Below are 19,765 nucleotides of genomic sequence, written 5' to 3'. Positions count from 1 at the left end.
TATAAGTCTCTGTGTGTTTACTTGGTTGGGTCTGATGGCTGTGGGACTGGCAGGTGAGAGAGATTTGTCCTGACTACGGGCCAGGCAGGAAAACTTTAGCTACAAGGTACAGTTTGTCTTGTCTGTGTCTAAGAACAGTGCTGTGGGAAAGAAGAGACTTAAAGAAGAAAAGGAAAGCTGACTGTGACCTAATTATTATGCATCACATTTGTGTGACAAGTTGGCATCCTTACCCCCCAAATCCCAAATCTGAGTCTTTCTGAGCTGATGTGACGCTACCGTAGGCCACCACACCTGATCTCACATAGGCCACGTCAAAATGCAGGCACACTCATCAGGCACGGAGGGGCACATCTGCAATCCCAGCACTTGCAAGGTGGAGGCAAGAAAATCAGGAGTTCAAGGCCAGTCTCAGCGACATACGGAGTTTGAGTCCAGCCTTGGATGACACAAAACCCTATCTCAAAACAACAAAATAAAATATAAAACAAAACCTCCAAAATGCAGGTACATTGTAACTATTGTCTGAGGTCTTCTTCAGGTATGTGTCCAAGGTGCACACGAGACAAGTGAATTTCATGTTTAGACTGGGTCCCAGCCTGAGGCTATCTCATGTCTGAGAAATATTTCAAACTCCTAAATAATCCCAAACCAGTAGGGTACCACGTGCTTCAGAAAAGGGATGTTCAGCCCATGTGAGCTGGATTTTATTGCTACATCCACATGCTTGCATGAAAACTAAAAATACGTGATTAAAGCACACTTCAGTTTTGTTTCCTGGCATTTGCTTTTTCATTCTCTGATGAGCTTAAACAAAAGCTTCAGCTATGGGGCCCCCCTCCAAGGCAACTCACAGAACTTAATTTTAGGAACTGCTCATTTTTTTTTTAATCTCAAACTCTTTTTAAATAAGGTCCAGAAAAGCTGAGCACTGGCCATGAGCTCTGGGGCTCACTGGATCCAGACTGAGCTAGCTTACAGGAGACATAACCACTAGCTTGGCATTAACCGCCACAGGAGGATGATTCAGTCACATCACCAGGGCACTGTGAGAAATCACATGTCCCTGAAAACAAAGCAAGGATCTCATCTGGGCCTGGAGGAGGCAGTCACTCCTGGATGCTGGGCTGCACAGCCTAAGCAGCCCTCCCAGCCAGGGGTGGCCAGAAAGCTGCAGCACAGGAAGAAATGATGCATTCTTAAATGACCATATAGTGAGTGAAGAGTGAATACATCCAAAATACACTTCAAAAAGAGAGTGAACCAAAGTCGTGACTGGTTAAGATAATACACACAATACAGAAGTCCTGGATGCCAGTGTGAACATTAGGCTTGACAGACATCTCAGCCAGGACAAACATGAATACCAGCCATATGAAACAGGAGTAAGGGTCACAGGACCTTGTGTCCACAAAGACCACCTCTATGACAGTCTATGAGACTTACATTTCCACTGTCATCTTCCTGAAAAGCTAAGTCAATTGCTTCTGCCTGTGCACAGTGAGAAGAAAAAGAAAGATTACGTGTGGGCTGAGGATGTAGCTCAGCTGACGCTCAGTCCCCAGAATTACATAAACCGGGTGTGGTGGTGTCGGCCTGTAATCTCAGCACTTAGGAGGTGGAAGTCAGAAGACCAGAAATTCAAGGTCATCTTGACTAGGCCAGCCTCAACTACATGAGATCTTCCCAAAGGGGGGGAAAAAAAGGCGAGACAGTGTATTCCGTGACCTTTGCCTAACAGTCAAAGAATATTCACATATAATAACCTGTGGCCCAAACAGCTCATTGCCTATCCAAGTAGGCAATATAAAGGCTGGTTGCTATTTAACATTTGATTTGGAAAAAGTCTCACCATTTTTTAAGTCTTAAAAATAGAACTCATTCCAAATAGCCCGCTAAGACCCCTTGGCCTGTCTGCCAAAATGCACTTGGAATTAATTAATACTGCCCATACTGAAAAGACATCCAACAGCTTCTAGGTCTGCAGACAAAGAAAGTAACAGAGCTAACCTTCCCGGCACTAATACCTTACAATATTGGTAGCCTTTTTTCTTTAAGAGAGGGATTGAAGTAATTAAATAGCACCACGCACATTCCATATAACAGGGGATGGAAAGAATGGAGCTCGTGAAGTCTGGCCAAACCTTAAAAACAGTTGTTCCCTCTGTGGCCCAGGATGACAAGCTGTCTAGTCATCAGCACATAATGCTGCCAGTCTCTGACGTACCCGGGGGGCCCCTTGATGAGCCCTCTCTGGCTGTGAGTCAAAGACCAGGCTCAAATGGACGTTCCCACAAGTCCCTGATATGTAACAAACACACAGTAACCAGGCGGCTTCACCTGTGCAGACTACCTAACTGCAAATGCTCAGCCCATGTCGGACAGGCAAGGCACGTAAACATGTGCAGGCACGTGTCCAGGAAAGTCTGGGAAATTGAGGGTTCTTCTCTCGGGGATGTCACGGATGCAACACAGCAATCAGCAGCAAGTGCCACCACTGTCCGTGAGTCACATCAGCTCCTCTCAGTGTCTGTGGCAGGAGAAGGGAATAGTTCGGGTGACGCAGGCAGGAACCAGACAGGAAGTAGAGAGGGACACATAAGATCAGGGAAAAAAGCCAATAAGTCCCCCCCCCCCCAACACACACACATACACACAGCTGTTCCGAGGACAATCACAAATGCCACTCTGCAAGGGGCCATTCCCAGGGAATCTTTGAGGAGGGCTCTCTACCTTGCTGGCCTTGAAAGTCCCATGGGTCCTCAAGGCTGCTCTGGACAAGAGCTCACAGCTCAGTGGTATGTGATGATGAATGGTCTATCTGCACAATGCTGCCTGAACTGGAGACCAGCACACCAACACAGTCCTGGCTGGCAGCAGTGTCATACAGAGAGACCTCGGCCTCCCTGCCATTCCTACACTGTCCATAAAGACAGCACATTATGGAACCAGAGCTGACTGAGGCCGTTTAGATGCACTGGATGTGCCCCCACACACTCTCATGGCCGCATGATGTGGAGCTGTGCTGTCAAGACAGCCTAGCTTGGGACACACTCTGTGTGCCCACAAGTGTTGCAGTACACTGGCTGCTATCTTCACAGAGAATCTTGGAAAAGATGCTCTGCTCCACCTTGTCATATGACTCTAGGGTCTGGGGTATGAATGTGAGCACCTACAGTTAGTATGAGCGAGGCTGTCTGCTCGCCACTCTTCTTACACTGACTCACCCAGAAACTGTGACTTTTCCTACAGTGAGAAATTAGCAACCATTTAAGAACAGAGCTGGGATAAATCAAGCTGTCTGCAACTCTGAGCAGTTCTTCCAGTTGAGCCATTAACATGCTGTGGAGAAGGTAAAGAGGGGAAAGTTGGCTTTCACAACAGGGAAGCCCTAGGGGCTGCAGGAGCATGCTCTGCTGCAATCCATCACACGCAAAGCTCACAGACCACCCTAGTCTCACGTCCCAGTGGTTGCATTCCGAGGGGCTCCTGGTGGTCTGGGGCTGGCAGGGAGGGTGGGCGTGACGCTCCGGTCTCATGGTCTCCCCCATACCATGGTGTGCGTGGGCTTGCTTGTGCCACTTCTGAGGTGACTTCGAGACAGCAGAGTGGCTGAGCGCAGGCCTTCAGGGATGTGTGGGCCCTGAACTGCATCTGGCGGCCGGCTGCCAGTGACAAATAGCTGTTCTCACTTGAGGGCCAGCCATGATGCTTGAGTACACAGATTCAAGGCTGGCCCAGACCACTGCTACTCAACTCAGTCATAGGTGACCTCCAAGTGAGTCAAATGTCTGCAGAAAGATGAATCTTCACTACACAAAACAGGAGACCTGGGGAAGATGTACTGAGGCATGGCTCCCCGGGTTCTCAGCAATGTGGATGCCTCACACTGCTTCTTGAGGTACCATCTGTTCTTATCCAAACTTTCAGGTACAACCCTGCTGTATGATGGGATAGTGACAACCAGAATACCCAACACAATGAGTTATACGGCAAGGATGCAGTCACTACACCTCCCCATCTCTGCATGTGCTGCCTTCACACTGCACACAGACAGACAGACAGACAGAAGGACAGCCAGCCCCTAAGCTTGTTCACCTCTCATTCATCTGACATGATTTAATGGCATTGAAACCCAAGACCTGCTTCCCAGCCAAGACCAAAGCTACTTCACACCTGTTACCTACTATGACAAGTTAATTAAAAGGGGTCACTTAAGGAAATGCAGGGCTTCGGTGAACTATAACAACACTCCAGCTGAACACCCCAGCTTGAGAGTATGGGGAGGAGCAAGTCAGCCTCACTGTACTAACAGCACCCTCTTGACACCGAGAGTCTGGGGACCTCTCCCCATCAGCAAGCAGTCATCTCTCAGCAGTGTGTCCTCTAATTCAGCTCTGATATCTACTTCCTGGAGAGTGTCAGATCCCAAGGGTGGGGGCTCTGTCCCCACAGTGTCCCCACTCCAGGGCCAAATGTAAACCTTCTCCTGATGACCGGCTATTCCACCCTTCCTGATGAACAGAAGTTATGTCGGGGTTCCTACAGCCCACCTTGGCTTGTACTGGTTTGCTCAGAATGTAGAGAACACTAACTTATGTTGACTGGTTCATCATGAGGATAATTACCAAGGATACAGACAAAGAAATGCAGGAGGCCAGGGTAGGGCTTCCATGCCCTCTGTGGGCACTCGCCCTTAGGTCCTCCAATTGTCTGGGAAGATGTCTATCAGAAAGATGCCTGAAAAGGTCTCTGGGGATATTATGGAGGCTTCATTATATGGGGTGATTAAACCACTGGCCATTGGTGATGCACTCAACCTTCAGCCCTTCTTCTGAGGGAAGGCTGAGGGTCCTCACATTCCAGCTTTGCCCTTTCCGGTAAGCAGCCCCACCCTGAAGCTACTCTAGGGCTGTGGCTACTGGCCAGCAGAGGGCTCATTGACACGGGAACAGAGTTCACTTCTGGATTCCCAGGATTTTCGGAACGAAGCAGAGTATCCCATGCTTCAGTGACTTTCTCCAGCATACATCATATGCCAGGGAACGGATCTCATTAAATGTACAGTGACTGAAATAATAAGTTTCTTCTCTGACCACAGTGGAATCGAAGTAGAAATTTGGAAATCCCTAACATTCATAGATATACACAAATTAAACAGCAGCTCTGAAACAACCAACGAAAGGAAATTAGTATATTCTTAGAGACGACTGAAAACGAAAACACAGCACAGGAAACAAACTGAATCCATATGGGAAGCTCGCAGAGAACGGGGATTTGGTGTGAGGGAACCAATGACTTAGCACGTTCATAGCACGACCGCAAAGACCTTCCACTGACAAAGGAGGGCATCAACAGAATCCAACATGCCCTCCCGATTAAATACTCAGAAACAAAACAGAGGAACTTTCTCAAGAGAGCAACCGGGGTTCACGTGTAGCGTCTACCAAAAGGGTGCCCACATCCTGGGGGTCAAAATAGTGAAAAAAGGGGACTGCAGAGATGGTACAGTGCTTAAGAGCACTAACTGTTCTTCCAGAGGACCTGGGTTCAATTCCCAGAACCCACAGGTTGGCTCACAACTGTCTGGAATTCCAGTTCCAGGGGATCAGATGCCCTCTTCTGGCCTCTGCGGGAATGGGGCATGAACATGGTACCACACACACATGTGGGCAAACATTCATATACAAAATAAAAATAAAAATTTCTAAATAGTGGAGCAGGAAAGGAAAAAAAAGCGAACAGTTTTGGGAAGGACACACAGAAAGACTCCCGTGTGGAGAGGGTGTTACCTGACTGCAGGAAACCTAAGACTCGGCTCCAAATGTGAACAGGTCTGAGCAATGAGCTCAGCACAGGACCAACGTGACACAAGCCTGTAGCCCTCTAGAGCAGCAGCAAAGTACTGGGAAAGGACGCGGAGGAAATCATTCTGCTTGTGACAGCGTCCCAGAGAAGGAAACAGCAGCCTAGCAAAAGGGCGACACGCGCACAGGAAAGAGACGCTTTGCTGACTGAAGCTAGAGACCGAAACAAACAGGAAGATTCCCAAGGTGCCCGGCCAGAAGGTCTCAGGCTGTCCTGGCCACAGAACCTCCCAAAGTGACACAGAGTCAATGCAGGCAGGGTCAAAATGCAAGCTGCAGTTCGTAAACCAAAAAGGAAAAGCTAAACTTTACACCCTTATGGAAGGGACCTAGAAGAGCCAAAGCAAATCTCACAGAGCGGGAGCTGGGTGCGTGGTATACATGTGCAATCCCAGCATCGGGAGGCTGGAGGCTCAGGAGTTCGAGGCCAATATTGGCTACATAATGAGTTTGATGGCAGCCTGGGCTATATGAAACCCTACCTCAAAAACTAAAAATTAAACAAGAGAACAATGACACACTTAGTGATTTTAGAGCTTACTATGGAGCTACAGTAATCAAAACACTGACCAGTAGACCAGGATAAAGATGAAAAGGGTGAGAAACCCATACTTCCATGCCTAATGGACTTTGGACAGGGCTTCAAGGCAACTCAAAATGGGAAAATAGTTCACTAACAATGTTGTAGCCATCTCATTTCACATGCAAAAATGAACTCAAAATGGATGAACAACTTAAGACATAAAAGGTGGAACTCTAAAAAGAAAAAAAGGGTAAGTCTTCAGGGCCTTGTTTTTAGCAATGTGTTCTTTAAACAGCAAACCAGCACATCACAAGCAACAACAATAACAAAGCAGAAAAGTGTATAACATTAGGTAAGTTAGGTGTGGTGGTGCACACTTTTATTCTCAGCCTTGGGAGGCAGAGGCAGATGGATCCCTGTGAGTTCAAGGCCAGTCAGGGATATATAGTGAGACCCTGTTTCAAATACTAAAGTGAGGGGATAAATATTATAATTTGAATTCTTTGTACCTTTATTGTATTATAAGAATTTGAAAGCTGGGTACGATGGTATACCTGGGAAGGGGAGACAGGAATGCTGTCAAGAGTTTGAAGCCAGCCTGGTAACCCAGGAAGTTCTAGGCTAGCTTGGGTTACAAAGAGACCCTGTCTCTAAACAAATAAGTAAGTAAATAACTAAATGCCAAGCAACAGATTTGACTAGCCTTTGTTCCTGGGTCCTGGAAGCACCTAGATCTTTGGGACTTGTCAAGTAATGGAAATGTCTTTGCCTTTGTAACCAAGGAGACCCAGGCCTACACCTGAGTTTGTGGCGATGCAAAGGCCAGCTGTGTGACTAGAGGGTGGGGGAGGTAGCCACCGGACCCCAGTGTGACCTCCCAGAGAATGGGGGTTCGGTATGAGATTCAGGTCTGAGACTGGTGATTCCAGCATGACCTGCAATGTACCCCCAGAAAGACTTAACGGAGCTCCCACTTGGTGGCACAAATGTGCTGGAGGGTAACAGGCCAACTCCCTGAGAGAGGACGGGAAACTGTTGGGGACCTCTCTGATCTAGCTCTGTGTTTCTTCATTTGGCTGCTCTCACTTGTACTCTTTATGTTAAATGTTAGTTGTGAGTTCGCGAGATGGCTCGGTGGGTAGAGGGCTCGCTACACAAACGTAAGCACCTGACCTGAGGTCAGATCCCAGCACCTACACAAAAGTTGGGCACTGCGATGTGTCACCATAATCCTGAAACTGTGGAGCAGACGGTGGGTTCCAGGGCTCACTGGCCCGTGAGTCCGGTCAGGTTAGGGTCTTTATCTCAAAAGGTAAGGTGAAGGAGAGACTGAGGAAAGGTATGCCTGGCCTCCACGTGCGTCAGGGTACTCAACCTGTGTCTGAGGTGCACGGTTTAGCTCAGTGCTACAATGGACTAGAATAAAGCTCTAAATAAAAAAACATCCCCCAGAAACCTCTCAATGAAGGTAGGAATGGATGATGATGTATCCACAGGAAAGTTCCAGTAAGTGAGAGGACACCTGAGCACGAAAAAGGCAAAAGCCTGCAGTGGCCAAAGCCAAACACGCAGCGCCTCATCTCACAGCAAACTGTTCAAGGGACGGACCTTGAACTCGGGCTGGCAAGTGGGTCCTCCTGGGCCCTACCCTTAGAGGCTGTGCAGTCTGGTCGTGTTAAGTGACGGGGAATTGTGTGTGGCCCTTGCCCAGGGGGCTGAGGCCCGCAGCACATGCATGGGGTCATCACGGCGCATGCCACTGTGTAGAGAAGACCCGTGGTCTCAATGTGCACATAGTGTGGGTGCAGAAGTTGAGTTGGTGACACTCTGACCCCTGAGCCCTGTTTCAGCTCATGCTTGGGGAGTACAGTCATCTCATGCAGACGAGGTTCACTCAAAATGACTGACTGGAGTTCCCCCTCTCCAGCAGGGAGAGAGGAGAGTTTGAGGGAGGTTTAAATCTGGGGTACCAAGGAAAACAGGCCAAGGTGACGGGTACTGAAAATGATGAGCCATGTTCTACATTTGCTCAAAAGGAATGAAAAGGCAGAGATAGCAGGCATGAACTTTTTTTTACAATTTTTATAATATTTATTTATTTTTGTTTTGTTTTGTGTATGTGGTGGTCAGAGGACTATTTTTTGTTTGTTTGTCTGTTTTTTGTTTTTTTTTCAATACAGGGTTTCTCTGTGTAGTTTTGGTGCCTGTGGTGGATCTCGTGCTGTAGACCAGGCTGGCCTCGAACTCACAGAGATCCGCCTGGCTCTACTGGGATTAAAGGTGTGTGCCACCACCGCCTAGCCATTTGTTTTTATTTTATCATTTCTGTTATATTTTGAGACAGGGTCTCGCTGTGTAGCCCTGGTTGGCTTGTGTAGACTAGTTTGTCCTCAACTCACAGAGATTCTCCTGCCTCTGTCTCCTGATTTCTGCGGATTAAAAACATGTACCACCATGCCTGGCATAGAATAACTTGTGAGACTTAGTTTTCTCCAACCATGGAGGTCCCAAGGATCAAACTCAGGTCCTCAGGCTTGGTGGCAAGTGCCTTTACCCACTGAACCATTTCACCGGCCCACAGATTTCTTGAAGTAGGTTATATAACCAATAGAGAACCACAAAATTGTTTCCAGAAAGCTACAGTTACATCTGGGCAGGTACAGGTACATGTGGAGCTGGGGTATAGGGAGCATGCGGGAGATTCTAACAATAAACATAAAGCTGCAAGACCAACATGCTGGGCAGACCTCACCTGTGGAGCCCCACCACACCCTCTGAGCATGACACTAGATCTTACACACAGGATCAGCTTTCTCTGCTGCCGTCTCTTGTTAGGACCAAGGGTCTTTCTGCCTGCCCACAGTCCACCAGATCTGATCACCCTGGTCTCCAGTAGTAGCCTCCCAGTAAAAGGTAAAGTGGGAAGAACCTCTCAACTCAGGTCAGGACACAGAAACAGAGACAGGAAGAAGCCCTGTATGGACCCTGGAAGCCTTGCTTTAGGAGAGCAAGTCCCATTTCCTGTTTTATCAACCCTTTACCGCCACCGACGTGTGGCTCTGTGGATTCCCTGGACCAAGGGCAGCCACAGTTCTGAGGAGGAAGAGCGGGCTGTGCCAGTTGTCAGTTGAGGGGCTTTGCCAAATCTACCGGGGGATTGGTTTCCTTCTGGCCACCTGGCTCTTTCTCCTCCAGCCGCAGTGACGCGGCAGCTGGTGGCCACAGACCACGCACCCACTCCCACCCTTGGGTAATCCTGGCCACCTCCCCATTAGCATCCCCAACTGCAATTTAAATCACCAGGACACATCTCAACATAATGGCTTTAATAGCATCTGCAACCCAAACCACAGCTGGATGGAGGAGGATTTCTTGCATTTTTGTTTTCCCCAGAATTTAACTCGTTACTGCTTGTGCTTGTGCTCCAACTGTACAGCCAGGAATTCCTCTCCAAATACGAAACATGTGTTTCACCTTGAAAAGACCGCTTCATGTAAAGCTAGGCTGCACCCCCTGACCAGTACAGAGTCCCCACCTCAGACCCAGGCTGGCACCACAGACCCTCAGCACCACTGATCTCAGTGTCCCAACACTAAGACCTCCGAGACACATAGTATCCAGTGTTGCCAACATGGACCATTCCAGGACCTCTAGGTACTGCCACAGACAGGTGCTGTGGAGCCCTACGCCATTCTTGGCCTGGGCTATGTTCATCCTGACATCTTCCACTCTGGCCCTCAACTTTAGGATGAAGGCTGACAGATTTTTTTTTTTTTTTTTTGGTTTTTCGAGACAAGGTTTCTCAATATAGTTTTGGTGCCTATCTTGGATCTCGCTCTGTAGACCAGGCTGGCCTCCAACTCACAGAGATCCACCTGCCTCTGCCTCCCAAGTGCTGGGATTAAAGGCATGTGCCACCGCCGCCTAGTGGCTGACAGAGATTTGATGCTCACAAACAGGAGGCACCTCTCAGACTACATGACCATCATTGCAATTAACAAGTAAAATTCTGCCTAAACACAACTGCAGGTTCAGACATTATTATAAAGGTAGGCATAAGGCACCTCATATTCAGCCCCCTGAGACCAATGTACTCTTGTCCAAACTCTCAGGATGGTGCTCAGAGGAAACTGGGAGATGTGGGCCTTTGATACACTAGGCTTCCTCAAAATCCCATACAAGTAAGACCACACTCTGAAGTCTTGAAGACAATGTGACTAGTGACCTGCAGAAGATGCTTGTCACACCTGGCAGTGTGCCTGGGTCGTGCTTAAACATAATCACTGAACCATGAAGAAAAAGGAACAGGGGTCTATGTTTAAAGAATCTCATAGAAAGGATGAATTTCCCCCCCAAAGATGAAACTGCTGAGATCAAAGAAGTTTGTGTCTATGCAGCCACATAAACTGAGAACTCATTTTTTTTTTTTTTTTTTTTTTTGGTTTTTTCGAGACAGGGTTTCTCTGTGTAGCTTTGCGCCTTTCCTAGAACTCACTTGGTAGCCCAGGCTGGCCTCGAACTCACAGAGATCCGCCTGGCTCTGCCTCCCGAGTGCTGGGATTAAAGGCGTGCACCACCAACGCCCGGCTTGAGAACTCATTTTTAAAAAACAGGTTTACTGAATGACTGTTCACATCCACCTCCCCACAGTGCTCTGCTTGAGGCATGCCTCCCCACCCCAGACAGAACTCTGTATTTACCAGCAACTCCCACAGATGAGGGGCAGAGCAGTTACCATCTCTGAATGTGGCTGCAGGTCCTGGTTAGAACAGACAGGCCTCATGGCAGGTCCGGGGCAACATGAACACTGACTTGGCATCTTAATTTTTAAATTAAATTTGTTTTTTAAAAAGATTTATCTAGTTTTACTTTATGTGTATGACTCTTTTGTCTGTCTGTCTGTATGTGCACTATGTGAATGCAGTACCCACGGAGACCAGAAGAAGACATCCTGGATGGTCGTGAGCCACCCCGGATGGTCGTGAGCCACCCATGCTGGAAACCACGCCCAGGCCTCTGTCTCTTCAGCTCCACTTTCATTTTCTAAATTAGGAATAGGATTACACTGACTCAGGCATGCGTGCATTATGTATGCATGTACGTATGTATGCATGTACACACACAGGCAACTCATGATCCTACTGCCTCATCCTCATCCTCCTGACTTATTAACAGCTCTTTTCTAGCTGTTGCTTTTTAGGGAGCCTCTCTCTTCCATCAGGCTGGCCTTGAACCTATGGCAGTCTTGCCTCAGCTTCAGGGTGCTGTGACTGCAGAGAAAAGCCGTCACATCCTACAAGAACTCTGATCTTCTAAGGACAGAGACTGAACTATCTGAAAGTAAAACAACATGCTGACGGGCTCCTTCAAAGCCCAGAGGAAAGGGCAGGCACACTATGCAGGGACACTACGAAGTGCTAAACGTCAAGTGTTTGGGCGGAGCGTTTAAATTCCAACTTTCTGAGGAAAAGTGGAGAACTTCTTTCAGAATCTAATGTTGAACATGAGAGATCTGAGCAAGCTAATTTACTCTTAACTGTACATACATGGCTGTCGAGGAGAACATGTGTTCATGAACGGCACACACAGCATACAGTTCCCACATACCATACAACACATGTACACAGAGCACATGCGCACTGCACAATCACATGTAAGTAGGCAGAGCATACACATACTGTGCAGAACAGGGATAGCACTATGTAGCACATACACATACAGTCTACATACATGCACACATACATACACAATGGATGGAGGTGGCCACCAAGGCAATTGTATGTGCAGATGGTGTGCACACTGTGAGTTTGTATGCCATGAAACTAGAGAGTTGGGATAGGCAGCTGCATTCCTGTCCTCTCTCCAACCAAAAACACAGCAAAGCCTGGGACCAAGAAGCTCCTGTAGAGCAGTGGTCCTCAACCTTCCTAATGTTGTGACCCTTTAATACAGTCCTCATGCTGTGGTGACCCCCACCAGAACATGATTTTCATTGCTACTTCACAACTGTGATTTTGCTACTGTTATGGATTGTAATGTGAATATCTATGTTTTCCAATGGTCTTAGGCGACCCCTGTGAGAGGGTCGTTCAATCCCCCCAAAGGGGTTGAGACCCACAGGTTGAGAACCACTGTTTCAGTGAAAGGCATACATAATCCAACAAGGGCCTGTCTTCAGGCAGGAGAGGGATGAGGCACAGGTAGTGAGGGCAGAGACGCTTAAGTGGCCCACTGAGGCAGTGGGGACCCTCTACCTGTGTCAGCTCCTGGGCTTCCCCCTCAGAGAGTAGTGGCCAGTTCCTCTGTAGCTGCAGCTGCTCGCCTTCCTGGCCTCCAGTGGGCAGCTCGCGGTGTGTAGTGCAGCCCATCAGTCTGGATGCTGGAACGGAAAGCTGAGGTCAGTGGTGAAAACTTTCGGAAGGCGCAAACCACACACAAGCATTCAGCAGCTCACAGAGGGGCATTTAAGACTGCCACAGGCTTTGGCCTGAGAAGCACGTCCGAGTGTCCATATGGGCATGTATGGGCCTTGGTGCCTGGGCCTCTACTGAGTTGAATGCCCCACATCAAGGTGAGTTTTCAATACTGTAAACACCCAGGGCTAATTCTGTAAGTATCTCTGGAGAGAAGGGCCTTTAATCCATAAATGTTCAATTTTTAAAGATGTGGCATATAAAACACAAGAACTGCTGAACCCTGGCGGAACATACATATAACACATCACCAGGAAATGTGGGGACAGTTGAGCTATTCCACAGAACACTGCGGTTCCAGAGAGAACAGGAAATGGCCAGCTACTGGAGCCAAGTGGAGCTACATGCACAAGCCTGCCCTGCTCCAGCCCTAGTGAGTCAGAGCCACCCGTCCTGTGGTCAGCGAGGGCTCAGCTCAGTGGGGCAGCTCCACAGCTCGCACAGATCAACACACACCTGTGTGCTGGGTAATCTCTGCACCCAAGATGGGACAGCTGGCAGGAACGGTGTAACCGGTGAAGTGCGGCGTGGCTCCTGGCGGCTGCCATGGGTCACCTGTTCTTTCTTTAGAGAGCAACTCCGGCCACAAACCCAGAGCTTCCGAGGCCAGATAAGGTCTGAAATTGAAGTCTGATCTCTGCTCTTCCCTACAACAGGGGGCACCATGGATACAGAGCATTTTCTAGGCCGGGAGGAAACAGGAAGAGCGTGGAGTGTGACAAACAGTGGCGTTTACACATCTCTTAGCTAGACAAGGTGGAGCGGCCTGGAGCTCACTGCTACACACCAGAAAAGGAGAGGGAAGGAGACACACCCAGGGGAGCGCTCCCTGGGCTCATCAGTCACTGAGACATGCCTGTCTTCCCCAGGAAAGAGACCAGGTGCTTCCAGCCCAGCACAAAGCTCCCTTTGCTCTGTTATCTCTTCCAACTGTCTGAAAGGCAACCCTCCTGAAAGAGGCGAGAGTAGCCGGGCGGTGGTGGCGCACGCCTTTAATCCCAGCACTCGGGAGGCAGAGGCAGGAGGACCTCTGTGAGTTCGAGGCCAGCCTGGTCTACAGAGTGAGATCCAGGACAGGCACCAAAACTACACACAGAAACCCTGTCTCGGAAAACAAAACAAACAAACAAAAAAGAGGCAGGAGCAGCTAAGAACTGGCCACACACCCTCAGGAGGAAGGCAGGCAGGGTGAGGACAGGCCCACAGGATTGGTAGATGAAGAGAGGTGAACACTCTTCAGCTCATACACTCTGCATGCTTTAGTGTGGAAACCCAATCTACCAAGTAGCAGAGTTAGGACCCATCACTGGGACAGTAGTTTTCCTACTACACTCTAAAAGAACAACCACAAAACAAACAAAACTGATTACAAATGTGTGTTTGCCGCGTGCTAACGTGGGGGTGGTAGCTAAGAGCCCCCCCCCACCCCCAGCTCCCGGGGCTCACTGCTGAGCTCCTCTGTCTGTGGGAGTTAGCTGGTATGGCACTGCTTTACAGCGAGTGGACACAGTTCGCTGGGCTGGAAGCTGGGAAGTGCAGAAAAGGCGTGTGAGCAATCATCAGCCTGAGGAGATAATGGTAGGTAGGCTTGGGGTGAGAGCCCAGTACAAAGAGGGCTCTTCCAGGTGGGTGAGAGGGCAAAGAATACCCATTCACAGGCCCAAAGAACCCCACTGCCTGCAATTGGGGTCCCTCTGCCTTGCGCCGACCAGTTCATGTATCTGGGGCATGGTAATCCTCTCAGCCTGATCTGTAATTAGCTGTGTACACTGTGATGGTCACACTGCATAGCCTCGGTGCTCCCGTGATGCTGAGGCCTTTCCCCAGAGCCTCTTGGGATCCTTAGCTGCAGCATGGACTCAGGGAGCAGAACTCCAGAGCTGCTGACCATGGCTACCACACTTCAAGCTACAGGAGACTGACTGAAGCTACAGAGAGACTGCCTGAAGCTACAGAGAGACTGCCTGAAGCTACAGAGAGACTGCCTGAAGCTACAGAGAGACTGCCTGAAGCTACAGAGAGACTGACTGAAGCTACAGAGAGACTCTGCCTGAAGCTACAGGAGACCCTGACTGAAGCTACAGGAGACTCTGACTGAAGCTACAGGAGACTCTGACTGAAGCTACAGAGAGACTCTGCCTGAAGCTACAGGAGACCTTGACTGAAGCTACACAGAGACTGACTGAAGCTACAGGAGACTCTGACTGAAGCTACAGGAGACTCTGACTGAAGCTACAGGAGACCCTGACTGAAGCTACAGGAGACTCTGACTGAAGCTACAGGAGACTCTGACTGAAGCTACAGAGAGACTCTGCCTGAAGCTACAGGAGACTCTGACTGAAGCTACAGAGAGACTGACTGACTCAAGCTACAGCAGACAGCCAGATTGGCAGGCGCTTCCCCAGTGACTGAAACCTCAGGACTGATCCTGACTGACGGGACTTCAACAAACAGAAAGTCAAAGCAAGACTCTCCTAATGGATGTCACTAATGACCCACAGGCACATGGAGTCTGGGATGTTTTCCATGACTGTGGGGTCAGCTGGGACCCATCTAAGCCGCAGAACTCTGCCACCTCCAGGGCTGGTTGCTGACTTGTTGATCCATGTTTTGAAACATCTGAGAAGAATTACTGTGGCTCTGGGCAGGGTGGTTCCTATCTCTCTAGTCACTAATGATCTGTTTAGTAAAAGCAGCAAAACTGGCTCCAGCCGCGAGGAAGACTGCAGGGGCATAAGACGGTCTCAGGGGTAGTCAGCTGGCAAAGGGGACAGACACTGGCCCCCACAGACAGCCCTGACACAGCTCAGAGGAAAGGTACCATGCCTGACCCCGGCAGAGCCCTCCTGTGGGGCCGACCTAGCCTCACATTCCTCATCTGTACTTGGAAAGCAGCTCCTCTGGCAGGGGCTGCAGGCTGTGTGAGGCCTGAGAAGCTGGTACGCAGGTCAGAAAACAAAACGCACATTTATCCATGGGGCGGGAGAGTGAGGAAGGGGAAACAGAGGGAGAGCATACTGTGTTTCCACAGACACCTATGCTTCCACAGTGACTTTGGAGCACATAGGTACATTGAAGCATGGAGACCACAGGTGCCTGAGGGCCAAGCCATTCTCCCTAACCAGCCTCCTGGCCAACCCCGAGCAGCACTGTGCAACCCTGAGGACCCTGTCTTTGGACCCCAGGAACACTATCACTCACAGTACCACCCATGTCTGCATCCCCACAAACCCTGCCTTTGGGCCCAGAGATCGCCATCAGGCAAAATGTAGTACCTGTATCATCAGAGGCCCTTGTGAGAGCACAGCCAAACACAGCACAGGGCTTGCACACTTGAGGGCCTCATCCTGGGGTGCCATCCTGGCTAGTTTCTATGTCAACTTGCCATAAGTTAGTCATCAGAGAGAAGGAAACCTCAATGGAGGAAATGCCTCCCTAAGATCGATCTGGAGGCAGCCCATAGGGCATTTTCTTAATGATTGATGGGGAAGGCCCAGCCACTATGGGTTGGGCCACCCCTGGGCTGGTGTCCTGGGTCGTCATATAAGAAAGGCATCTAAGCAAGCCGTAGGAAGAGCCATCACTCCTCCATGGCCTCTGCATCAGCTCCTGCCTCCGGGTTCCTGCCCTGCTTGAGTTCCTGCCCTGACTGCCTTTGATGATGAACTGGTATTTGGAAGTATAAGCAAAATAAGCCCTCTCCTCCCCCAACTTGCTTTTGCTCATGGTGTTTCATCACAGCAATAGAAACCCTGACGAAGATGATGCCTATAACCAGGACTATCCATCTCTGCCTTAAAAGACAGCCTAGAACAAGTTGATCATGACCTCCAGAAGGGATTCCTCCTACAAGCTTTTCAAGGTACAGTCAGAGCCAGGGAGCCCATGAACTCACAATCACAGGACCCTGGGGGCTCTGGGGACAGAGGCGGCCAGGTGGAGGTAAGAGACTAGGCACCTAGTATAGATGTTCCTTGGACGTGACAAGGAGGCACAGTAATATCAGGAGTTGAGAGCAGAGCACATTTGGGGTTGGGAGCAACACAGGACTCAAAAATGTTAAAACTCAGAGTTCATAAGCTACAAACTCCAGGACACTTTGAAACGATCCATGCACAAAAATCACTGAAGAAAATGTATAAAATCACCCCTGGCCTATGTGAGTAAGGCAGACACGAAGCAGCAGTGAGTTTCATATGCAGACTTTTGCTCCATGAATTCATTACTATTCACAAATATTCCATGATCTGAAACTCAGAGTCTGAGACACCTGTTAACATGTGGCATCAAACAGGAGATAATGACCCTGAAATCTGGAATCATCTAAGCTCACACGTCTCTAAGGATGCTACGAAGAGAAACAGCAATGAAGCTGTGCTGTCCTGAGACAACATGCCAATCTTCCTGCTCTCCAGGCCCAGGTTCTTGAAACTGGCAGCCTCTGTGGTCTGCAGGAAGCATTCACTACAATAGTCTCTGGGGAGCTAGCTTCCCGGGTAAAGTTTAACTCCAGCAGCGGAAGCTCGCCATGCTTCAAGACTGCCCCTGTGTGGCCACATGCACACAGCACACCTTCAGAGGAGGCTGGGGGCCTCAGTCAAGGCTTCCACCTACTCGGCCTCCAGATTCCACCTCCCAGTGGGAAGATAGAAGCCGGCTGAGCACTGCAGCACATGAAGGTGCGGGCAAGGCGCCAACCCTCCCACCAAGCTGTGGGCAAGAAAACCACCGAGTTCCCACCTACTTGGAAGCCATCTCCCTCACTAAACCTCAGTACATGTGAGCTTCCTGCATGGACCAGCCAGCTGGGAGGCACACCCATCCACCAGAAATGAGGATAGCGCTTCCCTCCAAGTACATTCAAAACACTTAAGGAAGTCCTCAGGGGACATAAAATAACACAGATTGTCACGCTCCTAGTGTTCCGTTCATCCCCCACAAGAGTCCCCATGCCCTTTGTAAAGGACAGGTCCCCAGTAACTCAATCAAATCCCAACAGGCTGTTGCTAAGGAAGACATCCTTGAAGCCAGCGTCTATAAGGGAGGCTGGCCCGCACCAGCTGGGAACCGCTCCCATAAGGAGTGGGGACAGGAAGACCTAGGGCTCTCCTAAAGATAACGCCATCTGGACAGTGAACATTGCAGCTTGTGTACAAGCCTAGACTGTCTGCTAACACTAGGTAGTCAGCAGAACTCCTACCAAACAAGACCCACTGGATGGATGCCCATCGTGCAGTAGACCTATGACTTCATAAGTTATAGAAGCCACCAATCCAGAGAAGTTATGAAAACCTCTTGAGGTTACCTTACTTGTAGGCCAGTGACACCTCCTTAGTTCTCCCTCCATGGGGATAACTGCTACCTTCCTAAGATATAATGTCTCCTACCTAAAGTCCCCCCAGGGGGGCATTCCCTCCCTCAGTCATTCATCCCCGGGGCAGCTACCACCCAGTCACAATATCACATGCCTCCTCCTCAACACTGTGCATGCCGGCTTTCATCAGCCCCTTACTCCTGCCTCTGCTAGGACAGACCCCACTTCTTGCTTCTCTGCTTGTACCTCACTGGACACTCTGGGTCTTCTGTTTTCTTTTGGGATGAGTACTCTGTCTGCATGGATGCCTGCATGCCAGAAGAGGGCATCAGATCCCACTTTAGATGGTGTGAGCCACCATGTGGGTGCTGGGAATCAGGACCTCTGGAAGAGCAGTCAGTGCTCTAACCACTGAGCCATCTCTCCAGCCCCGGACACTCCAAGTCTAGAAAGCCTCTCTTGAAAGGGCTGAGCATAGAGCGCTGACAGATATCCAGCTTCACACTCATCTGCTACATCTTAGGTCCTCACCTTGCTAATCCTAATTCAGGGAAACTGAATACCATGGTGAATGCACATATATCATGTCCAAATGCACTAGCCCTATCCTGGACCTTGGTGCTAGGTTCTGCTGCCCCACTTGGCCCAGTGCATAGCACCTGAACTTGAAAACTCAGCTCTGTGTCCAAGAATTCAAGGATACAGACCTTTACAATGTACATCTGGGCAGTGGTTGGAAAGACCCAACTCAATGCCAAAGGATAGTGGTAGGCTGGTGGGGGACATGTCAGGGTAGGTGTGGGTCACACCAGAATATATCTGAGAGTGGCACTTCTTGACTTAGGCTGAGCAGAGACAAGGGCTCAGGACCTGAAGCTTCCTTTGCTTGACTTACCCAACCCGTTTGCTCTTGTTCAGATATGGTCTGAGGGCTCATCTGCTCATCTGCTAGGTGCTAAGTGATGTTGGGAAGTGGTGACACCTTTGAGAAGTAGAACCTGGGGGAGATTTTCAGGTCCTAAGGATACTGTCTTTGGGAAGTATTATGGGATCCACGTAAGTTTCTGAGAAAGATGTTGTAAAGGAGAAAACCTGGCCCTTGAATCTCCTCAGCATCCTGTCTTGTCAAGCGCTCTCACCATGTGTATCTGCCATGTGACCCTCACCAGAGACCAAAGGCAGCTGTCCAATCCTGGGCTTTAAGTTTTCAGAACGGTAAGCTACCTAATCTTTTCTTCATATAACACCTAGATTCTGGTATTTTGTTAAAGCAACACAAAATGGGCTGATAGCACCTTTGACTACACTATTCAGTTTTCTATACCACAAGGAAATATCCAAACAACCAGCAAGAGAAAAGATTTACTCTAACCCAGGGTTCTAGAGAGTGCCAGTCCAAGGTCAAGTGGCCCCTAATGCTTTGGACCTGTGGTGAGGCAGTCTATCACCACAGAACAGAACTGCTCACTACCATCAGCATGCAAGAAGAGAGTTGGGAAGAGAGAGCAAGCTTCCCATGATCTAAGTCCCCCCAAGGCCTGTCCTTCTAGAGGCCCCACTATCTCTTAATAGTGCCACCCTGAGAGGT

At 49.3% G+C, this 19,765-nt stretch overlaps 1 protein-coding gene across 3 annotated transcripts in view; it reads right to left on the bottom strand.

Annotated features, from left to right (window-relative positions):
- Positions 1-19,765, bottom strand: part of Snap47 (synaptosome associated protein 47) — a 79,636-nt gene that overhangs the window by 5,393 nt on the left and 54,478 nt on the right. For all 3 annotated transcript variants that reach the window (XM_052757398.1, XM_052757396.1, XM_052757397.1), the window contains one exon: positions 12,645-12,769. In XM_052757398.1, coding sequence (XP_052613358.1) covers positions 12,645-12,769 — 125 coding nt within the window. The remainder of the gene's footprint in view (positions 1-12,644; positions 12,770-19,765) is intronic.

The sequence above is a fragment of the Peromyscus californicus genome, unplaced genomic scaffold (genome assembly GCF_007827085.1).
Source record: "Peromyscus californicus insignis strain IS unplaced genomic scaffold, ASM782708v3 Scaffold_3__1_contigs__length_106647218, whole genome shotgun sequence".
In the NCBI taxonomy this organism is placed as follows: domain Eukaryota; kingdom Metazoa; phylum Chordata; class Mammalia; order Rodentia; family Cricetidae; genus Peromyscus; species Peromyscus californicus.
Note: the sequence above shows the minus strand (reverse complement) of the source record. Positions and strands in the feature narration are given on the sequence as shown.